Source organism: Triticum dicoccoides, chromosome 5B (assembly GCF_002162155.2).
Source record: "Triticum dicoccoides isolate Atlit2015 ecotype Zavitan chromosome 5B, WEW_v2.0, whole genome shotgun sequence".
Taxonomy (NCBI): Eukaryota; Viridiplantae; Streptophyta; class Magnoliopsida; order Poales; family Poaceae; genus Triticum; species Triticum dicoccoides.
The window spans coordinates 246,295,352-246,308,061 of NC_041389.1; the positions used below are offsets into that span (position 1 = coordinate 246,295,352).

The following is a 12,710-nucleotide window of genomic DNA, read 5'->3' on the forward strand; positions in this document are numbered from 1 at the left end:
TACTAGTACTCTTTGTCATCCCGGCCAGCGGAGGAGTGGGGGCTTTCTCGTCCAAACTCCAGCGCCAGCGCACGCATTGGTATCTGCGATGCAAACTATGCGCACTATAATCTGGAACGGAGGGAGTACTACCCATTGTGGCTAGTCTTATTGCTAGTGCGGGTTACAGCTTACAGGTGTCGTCATCCGTGTGGTGTGTCAGAAAAGAGTACAGTCGGTGCGGCCTTGCGATTGCAGCCGTTGATGTGCCGCCAAGGTCGTCAGCACCCACCGGCGCGACCCCGGAACACACGACGGGACAAGTGCGAGGGACGCTAGCCTAGATGACGTACTGGAAGTGGGACGTTTCCCGCACAAGAAAACAAGGGTGTGTCCCTCCCGTCGCCCAAGTGGGCGCACAAAAAGAAATCTCACGTCCCACTCACCATCTACGCGGCTGGCCACCACGACGGCCCCTCCCTCCCTTTTCTCTCCCACCCCCGACTGCCTACCAACACCAAACCGCAGCACACAGCGCCACCGCGACTGCGCCACTCCTTGCGTTCCGAGTGACAGAGGCCATGGCGCTCGCCACCTCCCACCACCGCCACCTCGTCCGCCCCGCCGCCGCGGCCCCTCGCGTGCCGCTGCGTCCCCTCCGCTTCGCCGCCCCCCGATCTCTCCCGAGGTGAGCGATCTGAGCCGCCCTCAGCGCGCTCGGTTTTTCCCGATTCTGAACCCGGTCCTGTGATGTGATCCCTGTCCCTCCTACTGTGTACTGTGCCTCGCCGCGCCTCGCTAGCTGTTGTTGGATTGGTTCGAGTCTAGGACGATCGGGGTGGCGCTTTCTGAATGAGAGCGGAGCCAGTGCTGCCTTCGATCAGTTTGGGGCTTGGAACGGGATCACTCGATTGATCCCGTTTCGTCGCTGCGGTTCCACTTTCCCCACTGGGTTGAATAATGGGACGTATATTGTTGAAAGGTGAACCATGATGTGTCGTTTAGCGTTTCGGTTCTGCGAACTAGTCATCTGCTCGGTAGATTAGCTTAGCTCGGGGAAATCCTATGGGAGGAATAGATGCTACCGTTGACTTCACGATGTGTTGCTCGGTTGTTCACGGCCTTCCTAGATGAGTATGCATTCTATCTCAGAGGCCATAAATCCATGATTATCCTATAACTTTGAGACTTAGATTGGATATGATTGTGATGTGCTCTCTATTGTTATGTCTGACAAAGAATAGTTCCAACTATTCCTGTTCAAATGTTGAGGCCTGTAAGCCTGTTACATATTTGCATTCGTTTGCACTGAATTCGGTGCATGGATGTGGAAATATGACGTGTCAAATTTGAAGTTGTAGTAACCATTTTGTTAGGAGCAGTAGAATGAACGCAATTAAGAAGGAAATCTTATGCATAGAATAGAATTGCAGCTTTCATCCGAATTGGACCAGCAGAAAGTAAAAAATGCACTTTGGTTTCTTTCTTGTAAGATGTAAACGGATAAATGACAAGTGAGGACCAATTTTCCTGCACAACGGATTTCCGATTGCTCTGTCTGTTTTCTCTCAAAAGGCTATATCTTCATTTTAAGATACGATGTGCAAAGCCCAGTTGTGCTCAGTTCATATTTGTGCTGGAAGAAGTGCCAAACAAGGACGTGGTGCATCTACAGACCGGGAGTGCAGCTGCAGCGCAAGGTTCCTGACTTCTTTCGCTCCTGCCAGTCTCCAGACTCCAGGGAGCTGCCTCGTTAAGAATCGAATCCACCAGGTCCTGACAGGACTAGTGCACCATTGAAAACACATGAATTCTAGCTGTGTTCATATGTGAACCTACATAATGATAACTATATTTTGAGTAAAATTTTGTGCTTATAACCAGGAAATCTGTAAAGGGTAGTGGCACAAGTCTTCTGCCTTCCGTGTTTTTAGATAAATCATGATACCGTTCTGAGTTTCTCATGCTTTAATTAATTGTCTGTATTGGCTGTGCTGCCAATGCCCTCTGCAGTATATCAGTGTTCTGTCCTACATTGTTTCCATGTGCTAATATTTTTTAAATTTTCCCATCCTTCTAGGATTTGTTGCCAATCTATCAACTCAGCTAACGTCTTGGGAGCTTCCTCAATGGTATATTTGCATGACTACATCTCTCAAATTACCACAACTTTGTGGAACATATGGACTGTGGCACTGCAGTATATTCTTCAGCCTTGCAAATTCGCATAAAAATGTGTCTAAGACTCGTATTCCTGAGCAATGAAATATTTCTGGAGAACTCAGACCACTTTCAGTTTTAGAAAATCTCAGTCTACCTATTAGGTCTCACTGTAAAATTTATTCTTCTGAGGGCTGACGTGAAGCAATATGGTCCTAGACATCAGGCGTCAAAGTAGTTCTGCTTATACCAAGAGTTGCTCATATTTCAACAATTCATTGTATGGATAGAGATGCCAACATTCTGATATACTCAAATTATTAGTTTTTTCTTTGGAAAGTGCTTTTTTTATTCTCGGCATTTTTGTTCTTCTTACATGCTGACATTCTATTATTTGAACACATACTCAACTGATGATTTCAAATGTGCATTTTTGAAAAACAAATCTATATCACAGACAGCTGACGACGCAGTTCCACAACCAGTTGTACTGATAGACCAAGACTCAGACCGTGATGCAACCATTGTGCAGCTGAGTTTTGGAGATCGTTTGGGGGCACTACTTGATACGGTATGCATTTTATTGTGCCAGGGATGCCGTTTTTTTGGTCTGGCCTTGCTTAGATATGCTTTAATGATTTATAAGTTGCAGATTTTCTGTATCTATAAATTATTGCGTCGTGGTGTTCACTGTTTGCAGATGAAGGCACTCAAGGACCTGGGCCTTGATGTGACGAAAGGAAGTGTGGCAACTGATTCATCTGTCACACAAACAAAGTTCCACATCATGCGATTGTGGGTGCATGCAACTTTCTGTTTGCTGCAATTTCTTATACAGTGTTTAGTTATTTGTTTGCACTTCGAGAAGTAAAGGAGGGTATATGTATGCTTGATTCATCACTTTTGGATGCTACACTTTGTGCAACTGTGCAATATCCATATATTATTACTGATATTTTAGTTTAGCTGCCTTATGGTCTATTTTCTGTAATTACCATTGAACACATTGCACATGCATTCATCAAAGTACTGTTTCTCTCTTTTTTTTTTACTGGCTTAATGGAAGGATGTCTTGACACACTAAAATTTCAAAATATTCCTTAGAAATTGCACCTGTGATTATCATACTAAGACAGTTGTGATGATTTGGTCATGTTCTAATATTATTTATCTGTTTATACCATCTGTCTCTGTCCAGAGGGCGTAAGGTTGAGGACCCTGACATGTTGGAAACAATACGACTGACCATCATTAACAACCTTCTGCAGTATCATCCCGTATGTTTCAGAATTCAAGTTCTTCAGTTGTGTTTTACATTTTGGTGTTTGGTAGCTTTAGATTAGTTATCATTTTGCTTAATCGAAATATCAGAATAATATGCAATATGTGTATAGGAATCAAGCGAGAAGCTAGCTATGGGTGAATTTTTTGGAATTAAAGCCCCTGAGAAGAAGGTGAGTTCGGTAGATGTTCTCATCCTGCTAATTCAGCACTGATGCTGGTCCATGCTTTTGTTAGGCATATTTTCTTTTTAGGGATGGGTTTTCCTCGGTGTTTACACACTGGATATTTGAAAACAGACATCCAAGTGTTATGCTGTTAATTTTAATTTTTCCCTATATCTTGAGCAATTAATTAATTTATGTTCTCTATGCAGGTTGATGTTGACGTTGCAACACATGTAATTGTGCAAGATGATGGACCGAAAAGAAGGTTTGATCATGATAGCTTCTAATTATTGTATGCCGCTTGTGTAGCATGATGTCAGCATGTACGGTGACTAATTAGTTGCCATGCATATTATCCCATATATGTTAGTTCTGTGGCATGCACATGCATGGTTTTGTATGTGGTGCACTATTCCTGCACATTGGCGAACTAAATTCACTAGTACGTTATAGTTGTCATATGGTGACATCACACATATGTTACACCACGGTTTGCCGTGTGGTTGTATCTTGTATATGTACCAAAGCACTATTCGTACACATTTGGCAAACTAAATCTCTAGCTATCGCCTGCTAATGCTGCCAAAACTAATATTCACGTGATCGTTACCTAGTATCATAATGGAGGGTTTTACATGGGCAGTGACTACATTTTCTTGAGGCCTAGTTATCTTGTTGAGCATTGAAATTTTAAATCACCGGCATAGTTTCCCATAAAAAGAATCACCTGACATAATAAGCAGGTGCGTTTGACTAGTACTCCCTCCGTCCGAAAATACTTGTCACCAAAATAGATAAAAAGAGATGTATTTCGAACTAAAATACGTCTAGATACACCGCCTTTTATCCATTTTGATGACAAATATTTCTGGACGGAGGGAGTAGTAAGGTATGTGCCTCCCAAGTTTGGGCCAAGCTGCAAAATTTTGTTCTTGTGTTGGAGGCATCCTTGCATTATAAACATGTCTAGGCTAGTCGGGTTCAGGCATTATCGTACATCTCTCATAGGACACCTTTAAAATGAAAAATGGGATGGTTTGGTATAGAAAGGACAGGCTAGGTACAGATCGGACTGCTGGATTTGGTTGTGTTTGGGCAATTCGTCATGCTGACGGAACTTGTTGATTCTTGGGTACTGCATCTTGTGTAATACTCCCTCCATTCCAAAATAAGTGTTTTGGGACGGAGGGAGTAGTTGATTGTGTTTGACACAACTTCATATGTTAAGAAACGAATGTGTTTATCCATTTGCGAAGAATCACATCTTATAGAACCTGAATGATCTGTTTCTCGTTTTTCTTGGTTTGATGTACATCATCTACTTCCTCACCAGTTTTAGTTGAACATGTGCAGCATGCTTTACATAGAGACAGCTGATCGACCAGGCTTACTCTTGGAAGTAATCAAGATCATTACTGACGTAAACGTTGATGTGGGATCAGCTGAGATTGATACTGAGGTATGCCAGTTTCTGCCTCTTTGTTATGGTAGTCACTCAGCTATGAAGGCCCTTCCTTAGGTCATGCCGGTTGTCTTATTCAGGGCTTGGTTGCCAAGGACAAGTTTCATGTGAGTTACAGAGGCGCAAAACTTAACAGCTCGTTATCTCAGGTATATACCCACACCAGGATTAGCACATTTAGTAACCTTCTTGCTCATCTCAGCAATATTGAACTCTTGATAATTCCGTTTTACAGGTGCTGGTTAATTGTTTGCGCTATTACCTCCGGAGGCCCGAGACAGATGAAGACAGCTATTGATGATTGTTCTGTGGCGGCTCGTTTCGAGTTCCTGCCTATGAAGCCTTTTGCACTGCAATTTCTGTTGTAAGCAAAACAAAATATGGCACATGTGTTCCGAAAATGCATTAAAACTGGGGCGTCTGATGCAGTTATGTTCTATGGTCGGACATGTGGCCCTTGGGAGCTTTAGCAGCCCCATCCCACTGGTTTCCTAGAGGAATCACATTGGAAAGCATTCACGCGTGTCGAGTGTGGTCTGTAAGTTCATAGTACTATAATTCATGTGCATGTAAAAAACCAGGTTACGTATGTGAAGATCTTGTCTCTCTTCATGTCATATGGTGACGGGAACTTCTAGCGCCGGCACACAAGTTTACCAGCATGCCGTGTCATTGGTTTGAGGCTGCTGGTCTCGACACTATCTTCCTCCTCTGGACACGGGCTACTGTTCTATCTTCTCCATCAAGTGTGGTGCATGATTCTTCCAGACCTCCACTTTTTTTGATAGCTTCTAGAGCTTCAACTTCCTTCATGTGTGTTAGAGAAACCAGACAAATAGAAATCTTTTGCAAATCTGCCCCTCTGCCCAGTGCAGTGGGCAAAAATGTCATCCTCTAAATCTGAATCTTAGAGCAAACCTTGTTTGCTCACCAACCAGGACAAAGACTTCTCAGGCGCTTCGGTGATGCTAGTGGTTTGCTCACCAACCCATGACAGAAATTTTCCAAGACGCCGTGTGGATGATTTGCAAGATTGTCTCCCTCACTTCCCGGTGAAGATGGGCTCTTTCCCATGCACCTATTGGTACATGATCGAAGTCATTGAAGTACGAGCCGTCCCTAACTTGGCATGCGACGACAACCAATGCTCTCGCGACCGCGGCTGCGTCGGGTGAGCGCGCCGGCAGCGCTGCCTTGATCTCCTCCCTGCAGCCTCCCCTGCGGCCGTCGGCACCGGATCTGGGAAAGAAGTCCACATCACCCCCCGGGGTTTCATAAACCGACTAATCCATCCCCTCACCTTGAAAACCGGTTAATTAACCCCCCAAGAGCTCTAATACCGGCCAAATCGCCCCATAATCTCAATTCGGGTGGTATTGGCTGGTGGTTTTGCTTGCGTGGCTCTCCACTATTGCCACGTCGGCTTGGTAGGGGGCGCGAGGCGATATGAGCATGGGCCGCTGGCTGTTCTTAGTTCATCCAATCCCCAATCCTTCATCTCTTCCTCCTCCCCTGTTCGTCGCCATGCCTACCCGGCTGAAGCTAGATGTGCCTTGTTCTCTGGTTCCTCTCCTTCCCTGCTCGCCACCATGGCCGTCCCCTGCTCGTCGCCATGGCCGCCCCACCTCCTTAGTCCCTCCCCCCAACTCCCCAATCTCCCGTGACCTGGAGGCGCCCTGAACATGGACCGCCCTCGCCATGGTTGAACGGCATGTAGTACAGTCTCATCTTGGAGTTCCTTGATGTACATCGTGAGAATTAATTTGGGACAGTACAGGTGCAGATATGCTGAACTTTAAGCTTTTCTGAAGTCTATGCCCTGTTTTGCTTTCTTTGGGGAAAAAATACGAGTAGAATGCGTCGTTGGTTCGATTTGCTCTTTGTATTTTACTTCTCAAGGGAGACAAGGACTAGGTGTTCCCATCGATTTTGGTTACAAACTGCAAACGCAAAAGGCAAGGAGTGATTTAGCTTACATGAATCCTGTATGATACTAATAACATAGTTTATCTTCAAAAGGATAAGATAATAACAATGGTTTCATTTTCTGTTGGTGAGTGCAGGCTAGAGATCATCAGGGACTCAGGTCAAGCGCTGCAGGTGGAGTGGGGCTAGAAGCTGAACAATTTCACCAAGTCGTTCCTTGTACATGATCCGAATAGACCAAGATTTGGCAGAGCCCAAAAGTGAAGCCTGCTGAGTGCATCCGTACTTGCAGGAAAACTACACACAGAATCCTCCCAGGGGCCCAAATGGTGTACATTATACTCTTTGTAGGCATGTACTGATGCCGTGAGGAGAGAATTCAGCTTACATGAGATTGAGTATTAGTATGTGTAAAACTGTTTTTCTTCTCTTGTTGGTGTTGGTGTCCCAGTTTAGTTGAAAACTAGAGAATTCAGAGAAAGCATTTTATTTAGGGAGTATACTTCTGAGTCTACAGACTGTTGCATATGCGCAAACATATGTTGCAGGCACCAGTTTCAATGCGTGGTTTACACAGCGAAGGACGTGTGTGCTGGGCATGGAGGAGCTGAGCGCCTCACCTGGAGTAGTCGCGCTGCTCTCTTCAAGCGGCGATCATCACGTCTTGCGCCGCCGCCGTGACGCCATCTCGTTGAAAGGAAGGAGGGGTACGAGGCCCAAACAAACAGGAGGAGCAGTTAAGTCCGAGAGCCACCCTACCAAGCCGACGTGGCAATATTGGAGAGCCACGCAAGCAAAACCACCGGCAAATTCCACCCGAATTGAGATTAGGGGGTGATTTAGCCGGTATTAGAGCTCTTAGGGGGTTAATTAACTGGTTTTAAAGGTGAGGGGGTGGATTAGTCGGCTTCTGAAACCCCAGGGGGTGACGTGGACTTCTTTCCCGGATCTGGAATCTCCTCAGCGCCCTCTCTCTTCTCCCCCGCGAAGCTCCGCTGGGCGCTATGGCTCCTCTCTCCCAGCCCGTGGGAGCAGCCATGCCTGCATTGGAACGCTCTGGCGACAACGACCCTCCGCCCCACCAGCCCCCTACGGCGGCCGCCGCTCCAGCCACGTCGGCCTCCCTCTCGGATCCGCGCGTCCCCCGTAGCTCGCGGCAGCCTCCACCCGCGAGCAGGTTCAGAGCGGAGAATGGGGGGCGTGCGCGGGTTCCCCGCGAGTCTCCTCCCCTGCCCGGGTCGGTGGCCACACGGCTGCCCTCCGTCTCCGGCGGCGCTTCCGGTCAGCTGCTGGAGTCCCAGGCGTTGATCCCCGAGGCTATCCTTGTTCTACCGGAGCTGGCGACGGCCCCAACGCTACCTTCGCCGCCTCAGGCGGGCCGAGTCCCTGCACCTGGCGTTGGCTTGGTGGTGGTGCTCGACTCCAGGCCTGCTTCCTGGTGCGTTGTCAATGATGATGAGGTCGAGATTGAGGAGTTGGTCCTACAGTCGTCATTGCCCGACGGGTCTGCCGGCGATGCACATCTCCAGCTTGGTTGCTCTGTTGTGAAGGATGTGGAAGATATTGAGGGCCTCACTGAAGGATGTGATGACGAGAAGACACCACAGAAGCTGCTTGGTCCATCTTCAGAGTCGGCCTGCATCGGCATCTCTGCTGCCACTGCTGCTCTTGAAGCGGAGGCTGGCTGGGAGCATGTGGAACGGGGACGCCATTCCGGCCAGGGTGCTCCCCCTGAGCCGTCGAGAGAAGGTCTTGAGCGTAGCCTCGCCTTCAAGCGTTGGGCTCGAGGAAGGTGCTTTCGTTGCCTCGAGTGTGGCCACCAAGTCCGTGCATGCTGTGAGCCATTCAGATGCATACGTTGTCGTCGCCCTGGTCATCGTGAGAGGTTTTGTCGTGCTCACTCTCCGGTTGCTCGGGATCGCTCTCCGGTCGCCCGCGTGAGCTCTCCGGTCTCTCATGCTCATCACCAGCGGAGCCGCTCCCCATTTGTCTAGCCTTGCTCTTCGCTGACTAGGGGTTGGGCAGAGGTCGTGGGCAACTCGTCGCTGCATGTGGCGGTGCAGCCGATGGTGCAGCCGATGAAGCCGGGCTCATTGGAGTCCTTGGCCTCACCATCACCATCAGAGTCCTGCCAGCCGCTCGCCTTTGTGGATAGTCGATGTTTGGATGGTTCTGTCACTCTCTCATCTATGCCCATTGGGCATGAGGTGTCCTTGAGTGGCGAGGTTGATGAGACAGGTGTGTTGGCGCCTAGCTCTGAGGCTCTATCATGTGAGCAACGGGAGATGTCTGAGTCCATCGTGTCGGTTGTTTCTGTGGTTGATGATGTTCAGACGATTAATATGTTGGCTTCTGATCCTTTGGAGCCTAGCTAGCCGCTCGCCTTTGTGGAGGATGAAGGTTTTGATGTTGCGCTATCCCACTCGCACATGACTGTCAGGCAGGTCTCTGTGCGTAAGAAGGTCGATGACATTCTCTTTCAGATAGAGCTTCATAGCTTGCTTAAACGTTTGGAGGCGGCTAGCCCTGGATCTGGCAAGGCAATTGTGGTGGAGACTCTTAGGAGCAAAGGAAAGAAGAGTGACGCCACAGAAAAGGCATCTGCGGGTGCTTAATGGATGATCTCCAACCTCTTGCGTTGTCCTTATGACCTACATTGTCTTTGTGGATTTGGTGGTGCCCGTGGTCGCTAGCCAAGTTAGCATTGTTTGCGGTGTCTTTGCGATGTAGCAGTGTGGGGTTGATGGTCGTTACGTGTTGGATATGATTGTCGAGTGAGTAGTCCACATGTGGTTGATCGGTTTCGGTTTTTGCCCGATTTTCCGTTAATTAACTGGGCAATTCTCTTCTACTTAATTAATCAATGAGGCAAATCTTTTGCCTCCATTTCAAAAAAAAAGTCATTGAAGTACTGTTTGTCTCCAATCTTTACAAATTGTAGGTGGATTGGAGGAAGATCACGAAAAGAAACTTGAGGACAACTAGCAAAAATCAACGCACGTAGATGCAATAAAAGATACACATGGATAGATCCTTGATCCAAATCATACAAGGAGGGAGACAAAACAAGATAGGGTTCTTCATCTTCATCAAGTCCTAAGACAAAAATGGCTTGAATTCCATCCCGTCAAAGAAAAGATGGCTTGAATTCCATGGAGGAATCTTCCCCACAATTGAAGGTCTTGCTACTCCTATGGAGTCATTCCCTCAAGAGAAGCTCCTCATCTCTATGAGAGGAGCCATCTCCATGAAGGAGTAATCCCACGAGGGGGAGTATATAGCCACAAACTAGCACTTTTGCGACGAGGGTTGCCAAAAACTACCACGTTTTGCGATTAGCAATAAAAAGCTACCACTTTGGGGGTAATTTCCACAAATAATTACCGGGTTGTACTAGTTACCATTTGGACTGGAAATAATCACGATTATGGCATGGATGGCCCACCCATCAGGGATGACATGGCAGAAAAGTCGTCAGTAGTTCGACAGAGCTTCAACATCTAGGGAGAAGAACTGCGAGAAAACTAGAGAGTCCAGGGATGACGCCTAGTGATGCTTCTCGTCTAATTAGGAGTCTAAGAGCCTAGCGATGCTTCTCGTCTAATTAGGAGTCTAATTCTATCAGACAAATTAGACCGAGAGTAGAGCCCGTCTAATTAGGAGACTAAACACTTAAGCCAATTAGACCGGAAGAGTGGGGAGCTATGCGGGAGAGAGGCCCTTAGATTTGATGTGGAGGCCTCCCCACACATATATATAGGTGGGACAATGTAACACCCCGGATGTAACTTTCCATCTTTGTAACTCCAACTCTTGCCATTTTCGGCTATGGTTATGATATTCCCTCCGTGGTTGGGCATTTGTCTTTTGTTTTGCTTTTTATTCATGTCATGCATCTTATATCATGTCATCATGTGCATCTCATTTGCATACGTGTTCGTCTCATGCATCCGAGCATTTACCCCGTCGTCCGTTTCATAATCCGACACTCCCACATGCACCGGCGCACCCCTCTTGCCTCCTTTTGTGTGAGGGTGTTAAACGTTCTCGAAATGGACCGAGCCTTGCCAAGTGGCCCTGGTATAGCATCGGTAGACCACCTGTCAAGTTTCGGATCATTTGGAGCTCGTTTGGTACTCCAACGGTTATCCGCATAACCGCAAAGGCCTCTTTTGAGTTGCAGCCCAACACCCCTCCAAAACAGCCCAATAACCCATCTAAGTCACTTCCATGCTCTTCATCGTCGGATCACGATCGTGTGGGCGAAAACTACACCTCATTTGGACACTCCTAGCTCCTTCTACCTATAAAAACACCTCCCCCTCCGAATTCCGGATCAAACCCTAGCCCCGCAACTCTCCCCGCCGCCGGACACGTCCGGACCGTGCCGGACGCGTCCGCGCCGCCGCCGCCGCCCGGCGAACCAGGGCGCGACACGTGGCACCCGGCCACCGCGCGCCACCCCGGCCCGCCGAGCCCGCAGCCGGCCCTCCCGGCCCGCCTCCGCAGCGCCGCCCCGCGCGGGACCCCGCCCGGCCTCGTCCCGCGCGCGCCGACCGCCGCCGTCCGACGTCCGCCGCCTCCGCTTGGCCCCGCGCCGCCGCGGCCGTCCCGCTCCGCCGTCCGCCGCCTCCGCTCGGCCCCGCGCCGCCGCGGCCGTCCCGCTCCGCCGGCGCCGCCGCCCGCCTCCGGCCGCCAGCTTCCCCGAGCCCCTCTCCGTCCTCCTCCGGCCGGCATCTCCGGCGAAACTCCGGTGTCTCCTCGGCTTCCGTGCAGCCGGAGCCAGATCCAGATCTGGACCTCGGTTGACTTTTCTTTCTCCCCCGAAATCCCCTAAGTTATTATCTGTCAGTAATTTTTGTTGCATGTTCATCACGCCACAACTTTGCACCCGTGGGTCCGTTTTGGGCGTGTAGCATACCAAGTTGTTCGTCCCGAAGAATACATCATTTCATCTCATTGCATTATTTTCATTTGAGCTCATCTTGATGCCGAAAATGCTGTTGGAAGAGTGCTTCATAATGTTAGTTTCATATTCTTATCAGAACATGCACTTTTGTCATTTTTGCCATGATTGATGTGTGCATCTTATGTACTTGATCCCTACATGTGAGTTGAACTATGCCATGTCTTCTTTACAGAGGTACTTGCCATGTATTTTTGTGATCAATATGGTGACTAGCACAAGCATGCAAACTAGGCTTCGTGATATTGCTGATTTTAGTCCCTGTTCTGCTGTTATTTTCATGCCATGTAAACTTGATGCTACAGAGAGATCCATGCATATTTTGAGATACTTCAGTAAGGGTGTTTTGAACATATGGTTATGCTCTATCTATCCATGCCCCTGGTTGCAATTATGGAGTAGTCTAGCATGTCATTTTCGTGCTCTACTTTTGCTTCAAAATATTTCCTGGCAGATTGTTTACATGTTATTCAATTTTGCCAAGGTTGTTGTAGTTGATCCGTGTATGCTATGATGTTGTTCTTGCCATGTATAGCTTTTATGTCATGTCTTATTGATGTATGTATGCTTAGTTTATCATGAAATGCTCTGTAGTGAGTGCATCGAGCTCACGAAGGTGCCTTCGTAATTCTGTTAATGCCATGCTCTGTTTGCTGAATCTGTTAACGAAACTTGCTATGTTTACATGGGTGCCATCATATTTTCTGATCTTTTTTGGCTCATGGTCAGTAAGGGACTTTTGATCTATGCTTTGAGTAGATTCATGCCA

General features: G+C 48.1%; 1 protein-coding gene across 1 annotated transcript; it reads left to right on the forward strand.

The window, feature by feature from the left end:
- The first annotated feature begins 453 nt into the window (after nucleotides 1–453).
- LOC119308236 (ACT domain-containing protein ACR12-like) lies at nucleotides 454–5,666 on the forward strand. Its single transcript, XM_037584357.1, has 10 exons — nucleotides 454–667; nucleotides 2,060–2,111; nucleotides 2,597–2,710; nucleotides 2,840–2,934; nucleotides 3,338–3,416; nucleotides 3,534–3,593; nucleotides 3,797–3,852; nucleotides 4,941–5,046; nucleotides 5,130–5,198; nucleotides 5,285–5,666. The coding sequence occupies exons 1-10, from the start codon at nucleotides 561–563 to the stop codon at nucleotides 5,345–5,347; spliced, it is 801 nt and encodes a 266-aa protein (XP_037440254.1). The 5' UTR covers nucleotides 454–560; the 3' UTR covers nucleotides 5,348–5,666.
- Nucleotides 5,667–12,710: the final 7,044 nt, after the last annotated feature.